At 47.2% G+C, this 17,273-nt stretch overlaps 1 protein-coding gene across 9 annotated transcripts in view; it reads right to left on the bottom strand.

Moving 5' to 3' along the window:
- The window catches only part of thrb (thyroid hormone receptor beta), a 236,974-nt gene that overhangs the window by 75,810 nt on the left and 143,891 nt on the right, over window positions 1-17,273 (bottom strand). For 8 of the 9 annotated variants that reach the window (XM_073024555.1, XM_073024556.1, XM_073024557.1 and 5 more), the window contains one exon: window positions 11,922-12,180. In XM_073024555.1, coding sequence (XP_072880656.1) covers window positions 11,922-12,180 — 259 coding nt within the window. Of the gene's footprint in view, window positions 1-9,439; window positions 9,483-11,921; window positions 12,181-17,273 lie in introns of all 9 variants that reach the window. The other variant, XM_073024553.1, reaches the window with a different exon arrangement.

The following is a 17,273-nucleotide window of genomic DNA, read 5'->3' as shown; positions in this document are numbered from 1 at the left end:
CTACCATTAGGAACACTGATAGAAAATTTGTTAATTGCCCAGTACAGCTTGCCCCATGAATATGATGCCAATACACTTACATCCTTGTCTGCTAGACTCTGGAGAAAGCAGTCAGTGTCAGAGAAAGAAAGTGCCCCTAAACTAGAAGACTTAAGGACCTAAGTTATAGGGAAAGGTTGAATAGGTTGGGGCTTTATTCCTTGGAATGTAGGAGAATGAGGGGAGATTCGATAGAGGTATACAAAATTATAAAGGATATAGATAGGGTAAATATAAGCAGGCCTTTTCCACTCAGGTCAAGTGAGACTCGGATTAGAGGTCATGGGTTAAGGGTGAAAGGTGAAATAGTTAAGGGGAACTTCTTCACTCAGAGGGTGGTGAGAGTGTGGAATGAGTTGCCAGTGGAAGTGGTGGATGTGGGTTCCAGTCAACATGTAAGAGAAGTTTGGATAGGGACATCGATGGGAGGGGTATGGTCCTGTTGTGGGTCAATGGGATGAGACACAATAACAACCTATCATGGATGAAATGGGCTGAAGGGCCTGTGTGCTGAAGTGCTCTATGACTCCGTGCTTGCCTCTAGCTCTAGCAAACAGGGTTCAATTCTGCAGCTGACAGGAGTTTGTATGTACTCCCTGTGATCGTGTTTGTTTCCTCTGGGTGCTCCGGTTTCCTCCCATGTTCCATGTTAGTAGGTTAATTGGTCATGTGGGCATTATTGAGTAGTGTGGGCTTGTTGGGCTGGAAGGGCCTATTACTGTGCTGCTGTATCTCTAAAATAATGGAAAATACAATGTACTTGTGTGAATGGCTTCAATGGAATACCATACCGAGTATGCTATGGAACGTGTGCCAACATCTGCGGGCAGCCCCCCGGCACATCCTAAATTAACTCAAACAAACACATTTCATTGTTTCAATGTATGTGTGTAAAATTAATTAATCTGAATCTGAATCTGGAGTGTGTTCAAAACCATCCAGTTATGAGCACCAAGTATCCAGCACGATTTATTAAGTTAAAGATGCAGGAACATCTGGGCTGTGAGTACAAAATGGTATTATATATATATATCAGGTTGAAAATTTCAATCACCAATATACACTCAGTGCCCACTTTATTAGGTACTTGATTGTCCAGTAGCACTTACATCCACAGTGATGAAGCGTTTTGGGGAGGTTGGTGATGAAACATATCAACTCCTGCCCAAGAATCAACTTTGATCTGTTCCAATTTGCCTACCGGTGCAACAGGTCCACAGAAGATACCATTTCATTGACCCTTCACTCAACCCTGGAACATCTGGACAGCAAAGATGCATACATCAGGATGCTCTTTATCAACTACAGCTCTGTATTCAATACTATCATCCCCTCAAAACTAATCAATAAGCTTCAAGATCTTGGCCTCAGTATCTCCTTGTGCAATTGAATCTTTGATTTCCTCATTTGTAGATCCCAGTCAGTTCAGATCGTCAACATCTCTTCCACGATCTCTATCAACACAGGTGCACCACAAAGCTGTGTGCTTACCCCCTGCCCTACTCTCTTTACACTCATGACTGAGGCTGAGCAAAACTCCAAAGCCATATTTAAGTTTGCTTATGACACCACTGTCATTGGCCAAATCAAAGGTGGTGACACAGCAAGAGCAAGGAGCTGATTATTGACCTCAAGGTGAGGAAACTGGAGGTCCAGAAACCAGTCCTCATCAGGGTTCAGAGGTGGAGAGGGTCTGTGACTTTAAATTCCTTGAAGTTATCATTCAGAGAACCTGTCCAGGGCCCAATATGAAAGTGCAATTATGAAGAAAGCACAGCAGCGCCTCTAATTTCTTAAGAGTTTGTGAAGATTTGGCAAGACATCTAAAACTTTGACTAATTTCTATGGACGTGTGGTGGAGAGTATATTGACTGGCTGCATCACAGCCTGCTATGGAAACACCAATAGCCTTGAGAGTAGTGGATATGGCCCCGTCTGTCATGGGTAAAGCCCTCCCCACCATTGAGTACATCACACAAAATGCTGTTGCAGGAAAGTAGCATCCATCATCAGGGGCCCCCACCACCAAGATTATGCTCTCTTCTTGCTGCTGCCATCAAGAAAAAGGTACTAGAGTCTCTGGACTCACACCACCATGGTCAGGAACAGTTTTACCCCTCAACCAGAATCAGAGGGGATAACAACTCAACTTCACTTACCCCATCATTGAATAGTTACCTCAACCTATGGACTCACTTTCAAGGACTCTTCATCTCCTGATTTTGATATTTATTGCTTATTTATTTATAATTATTATTATTATTACTATTTTCTTTGTTTTCGTATTTGCACAGTTTGTTGTCTTTTGCACACTGGTTGTCTGCCCTGTTGGTGTCGTCCTTCATAGATTCTATTATGGTTACTAGATTTATTGAGTATGCCCATCAGAAAATGAATCTCAGGGTTGTGTATGGTGACATATGTGTACTTTGATAAGAAAATTTAGTTTGAACCACCTCTTGTACCTAATAAAGTGGTGGCCGAGTGAATGTTTGTGATCTTCTGCTGCTACAGCCCAACCACTTCAAGGTTTGATGTGATGTGCTCTGAGATGCAGAGATGCTCTTCTGCACACCAATATTGTAATGCGTGGAATTTGAATTACTCTCACTTCCCTGTCATCTTGAACCAGTCTGGCCATTCTCCTCTGAGCTCTCTCATTAACAAGGCATTTTCACCCACAGAACCACCACTCACTGGATGTTTTTTTGTTTTTCACACCATTCTCTGTAAACTCTAGAGACTGATTGTACATGAAAATCCCAAAAGATCAGCAGTTTCTGAGATACTCAAACCACCCTGTCTGGCACCAACAGTCAATCCACAGTCAAGGTCACTTGGATCATATTTCTTCCTCATCCTGTGTTTGGTCTGAACAACAACTGAACCTCTTGACCATGTCTGCATGCTTTGATGTATTGAGTTGCTGCCACATGATTGGCTGGTTCGATATTTGCATTAACGAGCAGGCATACATGTGTACCTAATAAAGTGGCCACTGAGTGTAAGTTTCGACTGGAAGTTTGTCAGCAGAGACTATCAAACTATGACAAGATATAATTGAGCCAAACCAGGAAAATTTTCAGAAATAAATCCCTCAAAGTTGCAGTACAAGTCGATAGGGTGGTTAAGGAGCCATATGGTGTATTGGCATTTATTAGTCGGGGGGTGGGGGGTTGAGTTCTAGACCATGAGGTAAAACTCTGGTTAGACCATACTTGCAGTGTAGTGTTGAGTTCTGGCCATCTCATTATAAGATGTGGAAGCTTTAGAGAGGGTGCAGAGAAGATTTACCAAGACGACGCCTGTCTTATGGGAATAGGTTGAACGAGGTAGGGCTTTTGCTTTGTACCAAAGGATGATGAGAGGTGATAGAGCAATACAAGATGATAAGAGGCATAGCTAGAGTGGACAACCAGAATCTTTTTCCCATTAGGGAATAATCTTTAGACAATAAGCCTGTTTAAAAGTCTCTTAAATGTTCCTAATGTCTCTGCCTCTACCACAACCCCTGGCAGGGAGCTCCACACACCCACCACTCTCTGTGTAAAAACTACCTCTGCCATCTCTCCTATACTCTCCTCCAATCACCTTAAAATTATGCTCCACCATCTTAAAAGACCTTTGACCAATAACAGAACCCTTGAAATAATGTGCAGCCTATCTAGACATTGCGATATGGGACATTATGCACCTTGTGGTCTCTAAGCCACTTAGGAAAACATTTGCAAACCATGAATTTTGATGGACCAAAAACCCAGTGACTGCTGCACTGTCAAGTTTGAAAGCACTTTATTATTGCTAATCATTGTATCTTTAATTAGATTCCAGTATCATTCTAACTTTACATTTCATCTGGGAGCTGCCACATAATTACTCACAAACGTATAAACATTACTCTGTTGAATCATGTGCGTCACCAGTGTTCTATATCGTTCTGTCCTCACTGACCTCCCAACAGAGAGCACTGTCGTGGGTCACAGCTGGACTCGAGTATTTGTGAGGACTGGCTGGACACTCTGCTCCTCGCACATATACCAGCCCTGGTGCTGAGTTATTTTTAAATGGGGTTGCTATTTACACCTTTCATTTGCTTCTTGAAGGCTTTACATAGATCGCAGTCGTAGAACACTACAGCGAAATCAGTCCGTGCCAGCCTAACTAATCCTGGAGCCTGAAGACACACAATGATTGTTTTAGGAACAGCTCCTTTCCTCTCTGCCATCAGAATTCATGAACACTACCTCACTATTTTTGCTCTCCTTTTGTATTACCTGTTGACTTTTATACAAATTATTTATTTGGCACTACAGCGCAGAATAGGACCTTACAGCCCTTTGACCCACTTTCCCAGCAACCCCATCAACCCCAATTAACCCTAACCCGATCACAGGACACTCTGCCCAGCAACCCCAATTAACCCTAACCTGATCACAGGACACTCTGCCCAGCAACCCCAATTAACCCTAACCTGATCACAGGACACTCTGCCCAGCAACCCCAATTAACCCTAACCCGATCACAGAACACTCTGCCCAGCAACACCAATTAACCCTAACCTGATCACAGGACACTCTGCCCAGCAACCCCAATTAACCCTAACCCGATCACAGGACACTCTGCCCAGCAACCCCAATTAACCCTAACCTGATCACAGGACACTCTGCCCAGCAACCCCAATTAACCCTAACCTGATCACAGGACACTCTGCCCAGCAACCCCAATTAACCCTAACCTGATCACAGGACACTCTGCCCAGCAACCCCAATTAACCCTAACCTGATCACAGAACACTCTGCCCAGCAACCCCAATTAACCCTAACCTGATCACAGAACACTCTGCCCAGCAACCCCAATTAACCCTAACCTGATCACAGGACACTCTGCCCAGCAACCCCAATTAACCCTAACCTGATCACAGGACACACTGCCCAGCAACCCCAATTAACCCTAACCTGATCACAGGACACTGCCCAGCAACCCCATCAACCCCAATTAACCCTAACCTGATCACAGGACACTCTGCCCAGCAACCCCAATTAACCCTAACCCGATCACAGGACACTCTGCCCAGCAACCCCAATTAACCCTAACCTGATCACAGGACACTCTGCCCAGCAACCCCAATTAACCCTAACCTGATCACAGGACACACTGCCCAGCAACCCCAATTAACCCTAACCTGATCACAGGACACTGCCCAGCAACCCCATCAACCCCAATTAACCCTAACCTGATCACAGGACACTCTGCCCAGCAACCCCAATTAACCCTAACCCGATCACAGGACACTCTGCCCAGCAACCCCAATTAACCCTAACCTGATCACAGGACACTCTGCCCCATCAACCCCATCAACCCCAATTAACCCTAACCCGATCACAGGACACTCTGCCCAGCAACTCCAATTAACCCTAACCCGATCACAGGACACTCTGCCCAGCAACCCCAATTAACCCTAACCTGATCACAGGACACTCTGCCCAACAATCTCAATTAACCCTAACCCGATCACAGGACACTCTGCCCAACAATCTCAATTAACCCTAACCTGATAGACAATAGACTATAGGTGCAGAATTAGACCATTTGGCCCTTTGAGCCTGCACCGCCATTTTGAGATCATGGCTGATCATCTACTATCAATATCTGGTTCCTGCCTTGTCCCCATATCCCTTGATTCCCCTATCCATAAGATACCTATCTAGCTCCTTCTTGAAAGCATCCAGAGAATTGGCCTCCACTGCCTTCTGAGGCAGTGCATTCCAGACCGCCACAACTCTCTGGGAGAAGAAGTTTTTCCTTAACTCTGTCTTAAATGACCTACCCCTTATTCACAAACCATGCCCTCTGGTACTGGACTCTCCCAGCATCTGGAACATATGTCCTGCCTCTATCTTGTCCAATCCCTTAATAATCTTATATGTTGCAATCAGATCCCCTCTCAATCTCCTTAATTCCAGCGTGTACAAGCCCAGTCTCTCTAACCTCTCTGCATAAGACAGTCCTGACATCCCAGGAATTAACCTTGTGAATCTACGCTGCACTTCCTCTACAGCCAGGATGTCCTTCCTTAACCCTGGAGACCAAAACTGTACACAATACTCCAGGTGTGGTCTCACCAGGGCCCTGTACAAATGCAAGAGGATTTCCTTGCTCTTGTACTCAATTCCCTTTGTAATAAAGGCCAACATTCCATTAGCCTTCTTCACTGCCTGCTGCACTTGCTCATTCACCTTCAGTGACTGATGAACAAAGACTCCTAGATCTCTTTGTATTTCTCCCTTAACTAACTCTACACCGTTCAGATAATAATCTGCCTTCCTGTTCTTACTCCCAAAGTGGATAACCTCACACTTATTCACATTAAACGTCATCTGCCAAGTATCTGCCCACTCACCCAGCCTATCCAAGTCACCCTGAATTCTCCTAACATCCTCATCACATGTCACTTATCAAATCGCTTATCAAATCCTGTTCATTACATAACACTAAATCCAGAATAGCCTTGTCCCTGGTCGGCTCTCGTACAAGCTGTTCCAAGAATGCATCCCTTAGGCACTCTACAAACTCCCTATCCTGGGGTCCAACACCAACCTGATTCTCCCAGTTCACCTGCATGTTGAAATCCCCCATAACTACTGCGACATTACCTTTGCCACATGCCAATGTTAACTCCCTATTCAACTTGCACCCAATATCCATGCTACTGTTTGGTGGCCTATAGACAACACCCATTAGGGTCCTTTTGCCCTTACTGTTCCTCAATTCTATCCACACAGACTCTACTTCTCCTGACCCTATGTCCCCCCTTGCAAAGGACTGAATCTCATTCCTCACCAACAGGGCCACCCCACCCCCTCTGCCCACATTTCTGTCCCTACGATAGCACGTATACCCTTGCACATTCATTTCCCAGGTCTGATCTCCCTGCAGCCATGTCTCCATTATCCCAACAACATCATAGTTACCCATTCGCACCTGAGCTTCAAGCTCATCCGCCTTATTTCTGACACTTTGTGCATTCAGCTATAGAATTTTTAGCCCATTTCTCCTCTCTCTGTTTGAATCTCTGCCTATTGTGCTTAACCCAATCACGGGACACTCTGCCCAAAAACCCCAATTAACCTTAACCTGATCACGGGACACTGTCCAGCAACCTCCAACAACCCCAATTAATCCTAACCTGATCACGGGACACTTTACAAGGGCCAGTTAACGTACCCTACCCATTTAGTCTTTGGACTGTGGGAGGAAACGGGTGCACCTGGGAAAGCCCGCTCACTCACAGGGAGGACGTACAGATTGCCTGCAGCTGATCTCATTGACATTTCCAAACCTCCTTTCAGGGCTCAGTGCACTAATTTCCGGTCACTGAGCCGTCCACAATCTGGCACCACAGGCTCAGAATAAGGGGGGAATGAGCAGCAACATCTTGCAACACGCTACTCTACAGAAGAGTACAGGCCCTTTGGCCCACGGTGTTGTGCAGGCCAAGATAAATGTATTCTCAGATCAGTCTGACCCTTCTGTCTGTATGGCCTATAACGCTCCATTTGTCTACCATTCATGTGCCTATCTGAGAGACTCTTAAATGTCCCCCTTGTGTGTCCCTCTACCCCCACCCTTGACAGGGTGTTCCATGTACCCACCACTCTCTGTGTAAAAAAAAAAACCCTGCATGACTGTGCAAAGGTCTTCAGCGCACATCTATATAGCTTTGGTGCCTCAAACTTTTGCACAGTACTGTAGTAATTTTATGTATTGCTCTACTACTGCCATACCTTTCAGTCCCTTTAGTGTATCCAATGATATTTTTAATTTACTGATTTTAATTTATTTAAGCACCTCATTCTCTCTGGAGCTTTTATTTCTCTGCTTTTCCATACACCTCACTGTAATTCAGTAATAATTCCTCATTATAGATACAGTACTGTTCAAATGTCTTAGGCACCGTAGCTATATATATGTGTCTAAGATGTTTACACAGTACTGTACCTCTGACATCCCCCCTATATTTTCCACCAATCACTTTAAATAAATGACATGCTCTCTAGTATTAGCCATTTCCACCCTGGGGAAAAGTGTTGGATGTCCACTCGATCTACACTCATATATCTCTATCATATCGCCTCTCATCTTCCTTCACAAGACATGCTCTCTAATCCAGGCAGCATCCTAGTAAATCTCCTCTGCACCCTCTCTAATCCAGGCAGCATCCTGGTGAATCTCCTCTGCACCCTCTCTAACCCAGTCAGCATCCTGGTGAATCTCCTCTGCACCCTCCCTGATCCAGGCAGCATCCTGGTGAATCTCCCCTGCACCCTCTCTAATCCAGGCAGCATCCTGGTGAATCTCCCCTGCACCCTCTCTAATCCAGGCAGCATCCTGGTAAATCTCCTCTGCACCCTCTCTAATCCAGGCAGCATCCTAGTAAATCTCCCCTGCACCCTCTCTAATCCAGGCAGCATCCTGGTAAATCTCCTCTGCACCCTCTCTAATCCAGGCAGCATCCTGGTCAATCTCCTCTGCACCCTCTCTAATCCAGGCAGCATCCTGGTCAATCTCCTCTGCACCCTCTCTGATCCAGGCAGCATCCTGGTGAATCTCCTCTGCACCCTCTCTGATCCAGGCAGCATCCTGGTCAATCTCCTCTGCACCCTCTCTGATCCAGGCAGCATCCTGGTGAATCTCCACTGCACCCTCTCTGATCCAGGCAGCATCCTGGTGAATCTCCCCTGCACCCACTCTGATCCAGGCAGCATCCCGGTGAATCTCCTCTGCACCCTCTCTAATCCAGGCAGCATCCCGGTGAATCTCCTCTGCACCCTCTCTGATCCAGGCAGCATCCTGGTGAATCTCCACTGCACCCTCTCTAATCCAGGCAGCATCCTGGTGAATCTCCTCTGCACCCTCTCTAATCCAGGCAGCATCCTGGTGAATCTCCTCTGCACCCTCTCTAATCCAGGCAGCATCCTGGTGAATCTCCTCTGCACCCTCTCTAATCCAGGCAGCATCCTGGTGAATCTCCTCTGCACCCTCTCTAATCCAGGCAGCATCCTGGTGAATCTCCTCTGCACCCTCTCTAATCCAGGCAGCACCCTGGTGAATCTCCCCTGCACCCTCTCTAATCCAGGCAGCATCCTGGTCAATCTCCTCTGCACCCTCTCTAAAGCTTCCACATCCTTCTTATAATAAATGACCAGAACTGAACACAATACATCTTGGGTCACTATCACAAAACAAGGCTCTATTTAAAGATTAGCTTTGTCATGTGCAGATGAAAACATACAGTGAAATACAAAGCTCGCATTAAATCAAGTCAACGGGGATTGTGCCGGGCAGTCCATAAGTGTCGCCTCACTTTAGGCGTAAAATAGCATGTCCACAACTTACTGACCTGAACTCGTAAGTCTTTGGACAATGGGAGGAAACCGGAGCACCTGCAGGAAAACCATACGGTCATAGGGAGAACATGCAAACTCCTCACAGACTGTGGGGGGAAGTGATCTTACAGCTGCTGCTGTAAAGTGCGGTTCCAGTCGTTGTGCTACCGTGCTGTATGAAGGGCAATATCCAAATTTGTCTTTCCCTGCACGCAGGCTCTCTCCCTGATCTGGTGCGTGCACTTCCCAGGACTTCTCCATTTTCATACAAAGTTGAATTTGTCACAATATAATTCTCTCCAATTATATCAAATTACTTTCATTGCTAAACAACTGCAAATTACCTGGAAAATGGAACAAGTAAATTAAAACCAGGCTGATCCAGGGTGATTAAAGGTCTTGTTTAACAATGAAGGTGAGATTACAGACAGCAGCAGATGGATAGCCTTATGAATAAAATGCTGAAATATTAGATGGCAATGCTTGTGAAGTTAACAACAATCTTGGACTCAATGCCAGTAAGACCAAGGAACAGATTGTTGGCTTCGGGAAGGAGCAATCAGGAGAACGCACACCAGTCCTCATCGAGGGGTCAGCAGTGGAGAGGGTGAGCAGCTTCGAGTTCCTGGGTGCCAGCATCTCGGAGGGTCTATTTTGGGCCCAACGTACTGATGCAGTTACAAAGAAGGGACATCTGTGGCTATATTTCATGAGGAGTTTGAGGAGATTAGTTATGTCACTAAATTCTTACAGATGTACCATAGACAGCATTTCGACTGATCACATCACTGTCTCGTATGGAGGCTCCAAAACAGAGGGTTGAAAGTTTCACATTCAACACTTCAGGAATAGTTTCTTCCTCTCTGCCATCTGATTTCTCAATGGTTCATGAACACAACTTCATTATTACTTTTCTTTAATGTTATTGTGATTTATAGAAATCTCTTATGACTTGCATTGTACTGCTGCCACAGAACAAATAATTTCACAGAGAATTTCATTGATTTAGAGATACAGCATGGAATTGGCCCTCAAGCTGTGCCACCCAGCAACCCGTTTACACCCTAGTCGAATATGGTACAATTTACAATGATCAATTAACCTGTGCCTTTGGATTGTGGGAGGAAACCCTCGTGCTCACTGGAAAGAATGTACCAATTGTTTACAGAGGATGCCAGGAATGAACTCTGAATGAGCTGTAATAGTGTCGTGCTAACCACTACCGCTACCCAGGAGATGTCAGTGAAAATAAGCTTGGTTCTAATTCTTGTTATGATAGAAACTACAAAGTGCCTAGGGTCCAGGGGATTTGGTTTCGGGTGGGAGAGGAAAGGCTTAAAAGGGACTTGAAGGCAAACTTTTTCTCCCTGAAGGTGGTGACTATATGGAACGAGCTGCCTGAGGAAGTGGTTGAGGCAGGTACAATTGTCAAATTATATTCAGATTTATTAGTCACTCGTACATCAGAACATAGAGTGAAATGTATTGCTGGCAACCCACACACCTGGGGATATGCTGGCCACAGATTCGGGCACCAACACAGCATGCCCACAGGTATTTAATTAGGGGGTGGCATGGTAGCATAGTGGTTAGCGCAACGCTTTACAGTGCCCGCGATCCTGCCGCTGTCTGTAAGGAGCATCTGCATTCTCCCCATGACTGTGTGGTTGTGGGTTGCCTGTGGGGGCTCCGGTTTCCTCCCACAGTCCAAAGACGGACTGGTTGGGGGGGGTTAATTGGTCACATGGATGGCATCGGGCGACGTGGACTTGTTGAACCAGAAGGGCCTGTTCTGAGCTGTATCTCTGAATAAATAAGTAATAGATCTAAGAAGCATTTGGAGAGGAACATGGAGGAATATGGGCGGAGCACAGCAGATTGGTGCTAGCTGTGTGGGCACTGTGGTTGGCATGGGCTGGTTGGGCCATAGGGCCTCGATCCGTGCTACACTGCTGTCTAACTCTACAACACGTTGCCGTGTAGTTTGCGCTTGTGTTCACCCAGTGAGGAAAAGACTTAAGTGACTACATAACAGAAACTGAATCTGAATCAGAAACAGGTTTATTACTACTGACATATGTTGTGAAATCAGCTGTTTGCACCAACAGTCCAGTGCAATACATAAAACACTATAAATTATAATAAGACATATATATGTGTGTATTTGGTACATATGGTAGCATCACAGCATCCTCTGTCAGGAAGTTTGGACATGCTTCCTGTGTGGACGTGGGTTTCCTCTGGGTGTTTCAGTTTTCTCCCACAGCCCAAAGATGTACCATCTAGTAGGTTAAATGGTCATTGTAAATTGCCCTGTGATTAGGCTAGGGTCAAATCGGTGGTATGCTGGGGGGTGCAGCTCGAAGGGATGGAAGGCCTATTCCATGATGTATCTCAACAAACAAGTAAAACAATCTGACTGCCACCTAAACAACAGATGTATAAGAAATATGCAAGGCAGCTATTTGATAATAGTCTAGGATAAAGATAATATACCTGAAGACATCAGAAGGACAGCCTGGAGAAGTGCCACCTCACTGTCGTCCAAGTTGAACGCAGACAGAGATATTCCCAGATCAAAGATTGCATCCGACACAACGCCAAGGCCTCCATTTTTTAACTGTTCTCTTTTCACAGCTATCTCGCCGTTCAAAGTTAAAGTCTCACTCTCGTGGTCGTAGCGGACTGCTGCCCTCAGAGACATGATTTCCATGCAGCACCCTTTCAGAAGGATTATCTGGTCTTCACATGGCAACTGGAAGATAAAGAAGACATCTGTTTCTGCCTTTATCAATATGATAACGTTTGCTAACTTCTACTCTATGTTTAATTCACCATATGGTCCTGCTGAAACTCCAAAACAATTGAAAGAGAATCACTTAAGCTTAAACAATTACTCAGCACAGTCTAGCGAAATTCATTTCAACAATTAATATGGCATGTGAGGAAGATCTATTTATATAACAATCAGCATTACAAGGTGATGCTGGTGACATATGGTGACGTTTTGCAAGCAGTTCACATCTAACTGCTAGACACTCTACTAAATGTACGTCTTCTGAATGATGATCATTGCTATCCATAACCTGCAATTTCCCTTTAAGAAATTTACTTTTGAACTATCAATGAACCAGTGATTTTATGAATTAATTAAGGATTCAGAGAACTTAACCCCCGGGAATACTGGTGTGGCCATTGCTGGGGCTAGACTTTGTGTTGAGGACAGACAATGAATTATGTTCAGCCCCATTACACTGTCTGCATTTATAGTGTCGAGACAGACAGGAGTCCAGCACAGTCTGTCTGCATTTATAGTGTCAGGTGTCCGGCACAGTCTGTCTGCGTTTATAGTGTCAGGTGTCCGGCACAGTCTGTCTGCGTTTATAGTGTCGAGACAGACAGGTGTCCGGCACAGTCTGTCTGCATTTACAGTGTCAAGACAGACAGGTCTCCGGCACAGTCTGTCTGCGTTTACAGTGTCAGGTGTCCGGCACAGTCTGTCTGCGTTTATAGTGTCGAGACAGACAGGTGTCCGGCACAGTCTGTCTGCATTTACAGTGTCAAGACAGACAGGTCTCCGGCACAGTCTGTCTGCGTTTACAGTGTCAGGTGTCCGGCACAGTCTGTCTGCGTTTATAGTGTCGAGACAGACAGGTGTCCGGCACAGTCTGTCTGCGTTTATAGTGTCAGGTGTCCGGCACAGTCTGTCTGCGTTTATAGTGTCAGGTGTCCGGCACAGTCTGTCTGCGTTTACAGTGTCAGGTGTCCGGCACAGTCTGTCTGCGTTTATAGTGTCAGGTGTCCGGCACAGTCTGTCTGCGTTTATAGTGTCAGGTGTCCGGCACAGTCTGTCTGCGTTTACAGTGTCAGGTGTCCGGCACAGTCTGTCTGCGTTTATAGTGTCAGGTGTCCGGCACAGTCTGTCTGCGTTTATAGTGTCAGGTGTCCGGCACAGTCTGTCTGCGTTTATAGTGTCGAGACAGACAGGTGTCCGGCACAGTCTGTCTGCGTTTATAGTGTCAGGTGTCCGGCACAGTCTGTCTGCGTTTACAGTGTCAGGTGTCCGGCACAGTCTGTCTGCGTTTATAGTGTCGAGACAGACAGGTGTCCCGCACAGTCTGTCTGCGTTTACAGTGTCGAGACAGACAGGTGTCCCGCACAGTCTGTCTGCATTTACAGTGTCGAGACAGACAGGTCTCCGGCACAGTCTGTCTGCGTTTATAGTGTCGAGACAGACAGGTGTCCGGCACAGTCTGTCTGCGTTTATAGTGTCGAGACAGACAGGAGTCCAGCACAGTCTGTCTGCGTTTATAGTGTTGAGACAGACAGGTGTCCGGCACAGTCTGTCTGTGTTTATAGTGTCGAGACAGACAGGTGTCCAGCACAGTCTGACTGCGTTTACAGTGTCGAGACAGACAGGTGTCCGGCACAGTCTGTCTGCGTTTATAGTGTCAGGTGTCCGGCACAGTCTGTCTGTGTTTATAGTGTCAGGTGTCTGGCACAGTCTGTCTGCGTTTATAGTGTCAGGTGTCCGGCACAGTCTGTCTGCGTTTACAGTGTAAGGTGTCCGGCACAGTCTGTCTGCGTTTATAGTGTCGAGACAGACAGGTGTCCCGCACAGTCTGTCTGCGTTTACAGTGTCGAGACAGACAGGTGTCCCGCACAGTCTGTCTGCATTTACAGTGTCGAGACAGACAGGTCTCCGGCACAGTCTGTCTGCGTTTATAGTGTCGAGACAGACAGGTGTCCGGCACAGTCTGTCTGCGTTTACAGTGTCAGGTGTCCGGCACAGTCTGTCTGCATTTATAGTGTCGAGACAGACAGGTGTCCGGCACAGTCTGTCTGCGTTTACAGTGTAAGGTGTCCGGCACAGTCTGTCTGCGTTTATAGTGTCGAGACAGACAGGTGTCCCGCACAGTCTGTCTGCGTTTACAGTGTCGAGACAGACAGGTGTCCCGCACAGTCTGTCTGCATTTACAGTGTCGAGACAGACAGGTCTCCGGCACAGTCTGTCTGCGTTTATAGTGTCGAGACAGACAGGTGTCCGGCACAGTCTGTCTGCGTTTATAGTGTCAGGTGTCCGGCACAGTCTGTCTGCGTTTATAGTGTCAGGTGTCCGGCACAGTCTGTCTGCGTTTACAGTGTCAGGTGTCCGGCACAGTCTGTCTGCGTTTATAGTGTCGAGACAGACAGGTGTCCGGCACAGTCTGTCTGTGTTTATAGTGTCGAGACAGACAGGTGTCCGGCACAGTCTGTCTGTGTTTATAGTGTCGAGACAGACAGGTGTCCGGCACAGTCTGTCTGCGTTTATAGTGTCGAGACAGACAGGTGTCCGGCACAGTCTGTCTGTGTTTATAGTGTTGAGACAGACAGGTGTCCGGCACAGTCTGTCTGCGTTTATAGTGTCAGGTGTCCGGCACAGTCTGTCTGCGTTTATAGTGTCGAGACAGACAGGTCTCCGGCACAGTCTGTCTGCGTTTATAGTGTCGAGACAGACAGGTGTCCGGCACAGTCTGTCTGCGTTTATAGTGTCAGGTGTCCGGCACAGTCTGTCTGCGTTTATAGTGTCAGGTGTCCGGCACAGTCTGTCTGCGTTTACAGTGTCAGGTGTCCGGCACAGTCTGTCTGCGTTTATAGTGTCGAGACAGACAGGTGTCCGGCACAGTCTGTCTGTGTTTATAGTGTCGAGACAGACAGGTGTCCGGCACAGTCTGTCTGCGTTTATAGTGTCGAGACAGACAGGTGTCCGGCACAGTCTGTCTGTGTTTATAGTGTTGAGACAGACAGGTGTCCGGCACAGTCTGTCTGCGTTTATAGTGTCAGGTGTCCGGCACAGTCTGTCTGCGTTTATAGTGTCGAGACAGACAGGTGTCCGGCACAGTCTGTCTGCGTTTATAGTGTCAGGTGTCCGGCACAGTCTGTCTGCGTTTATAGTGTCAGGTGTCCGGCACAGTCTGTCTGCGTTTACAGTGTCAGGTGTCCGGCACAGTCTGTCTGCGTTTATAGTGTCGAGACAGACAGGTGTCCGGCACAGTCTGTCTGTGTTTATAGTGTCGAGACAGACAGGTGTCCGGCACAGTCTGTCTGCGTTTATAGTGTCGAGACAGACAGGAGTCCAGCACAGTCTGTCTGCGTTTATAGTGTTGAGACAGACAGGTGTCCGGCACAGTCTGTCTGTGTTTATAGTGTCGAGACAGACAGGTGTCCAGCACAGTCTGACTGCGTTTACAGTGTCGAGACAGACAGGTGTCCGGCACAGTCTGTCTGCGTTTATAGTGTCAGGTGTCCGGCACAGTCTGTCTGCGTTTATAGTGTCAGGTGTCTGGCACAGTCTGTCTGCGTTTATAGTGTCAGGTGTCCGGCACAGTCTGTCTGCGTTTACAGTGTAAGGTGTCCGGCACAGTCTGTCTGCGTTTATAGTGTCGAGACAGACAGGTGTCCCGCACAGTCTGTCTGCGTTTACAGTGTCGAGACAGACAGGTGTCCCGCACAGTCTGTCTGCATTTACAGTGTCGAGACAGACAGGTCTCCGGCACAGTCTGTCTGCGTTTATAGTGTCGAGACAGACAGGTGTCCGGCACAGTCTGTCTGCGTTTACAGTGTCAGGTGTCCGGCACAGTCTGTCTGCATTTATAGTGTCGAGACAGACAGGTGTCCGGCACAGTCTGTCTGTGTTTATAGTGTTGAGACAGACAGGTGTCCGGCACAGTCTGTCTGCGTTTATAGTGTCGAGACAGACAGGTGTCCGGCACAGTCTGTCTGTGTTTATAGTGTCGAGACAGACAGGTGTCCAGCACAGTCTGTCTGCGTTTACAGTGTCGAGACAGACAGGTGTCCGGCACAGTCTGTCTGCGTTTATAGTGTCAGGTGTCCGGCACAGTCTGTCTGCGTTTATAGTGTCAGGTGTCTGGCACAGTCTGTCTGCGTTTATAGTGTCAGGTGTCTGGCACAGTCTGTCTGCGTTTATAGTGTCAGGTGTCCGGCACAGTCTGTCTGCGTTTATAGTGTCAGGTGTCTGGCACAGTCTGTCTGCGTTTATAGTGTCAGGTGTCCGGCACAGTCTGTCTGCGTTTACAGTGTCAGGTGTCTGGCACAGTCTGTCTGCGTTTATAGTGTCGAGACAGACAGGTGTCCGGCACAGTCTGTCTGTGTTTATAGTGTTGAGACAGACAGGTGTCCGGCACAGTCTGTCTGCGTTTATAGTGTCAGGTGTCCGGCACAGTCTGTCTGCGTTTACAGTGTAAGGTGTCTGGCACAGTCTGTCTGCGTTTATAGTGTCGAGACAGACAGGTGTCCGGCACAGTCTGTCTGTGTTTATAGTGTCGAGACAGACAGGTGTCCGGCACAGTCTGTCTGCATTTACAGTGTCGAGACAGACAGGTGTCCGGCACAGTCTGTCTGCGTTTACAGTGTCAGGTGTCCGGCACAGTCTGTCTGCGTTAACAGTGTCAGGTGTCCGGCACAGTCTGTCTGCGTTTATAGTGTCGAGACAGACAGGTGTCCGGCACAGTCTGACTGCGTTTACAGTGTCGAGACAGACAGGTGTCCGGCACAGTCTGTCTGCGTTTATAGTGTCGAGACAGACAGGTGTCCGGCACAGTCTGTCTGCGTTTATAGTGTCGAGACAGACAGGTGTCCGGCACAGTCTGTCTGCGTTTATAGTGTCGAGACAGACAGGTGTCCGGCACAGTCTGTCTGTGTTTATAGTGTCGAGACAGACAGGTGTCCAGCACAGTCTGTCTGCGTTTATAGTGTCAGGTGTCCGGCACAGTCTGTCTGCGTTTATAGTGTCAGGTGTCCGGCACAGTCTTTCTGCGTTTATAGTGTCGAGACAGACAGGAGTCCAGC

The sequence above is a fragment of the Hemitrygon akajei genome, chromosome 20 (assembly GCF_048418815.1).
Source record: "Hemitrygon akajei chromosome 20, sHemAka1.3, whole genome shotgun sequence".
Taxonomy (NCBI): Eukaryota; Metazoa; Chordata; class Chondrichthyes; order Myliobatiformes; family Dasyatidae; genus Hemitrygon; species Hemitrygon akajei.
The sequence above is the reverse complement of the archived record's forward strand: the minus strand, read 5'-3'. Positions and strand labels throughout refer to the sequence as shown.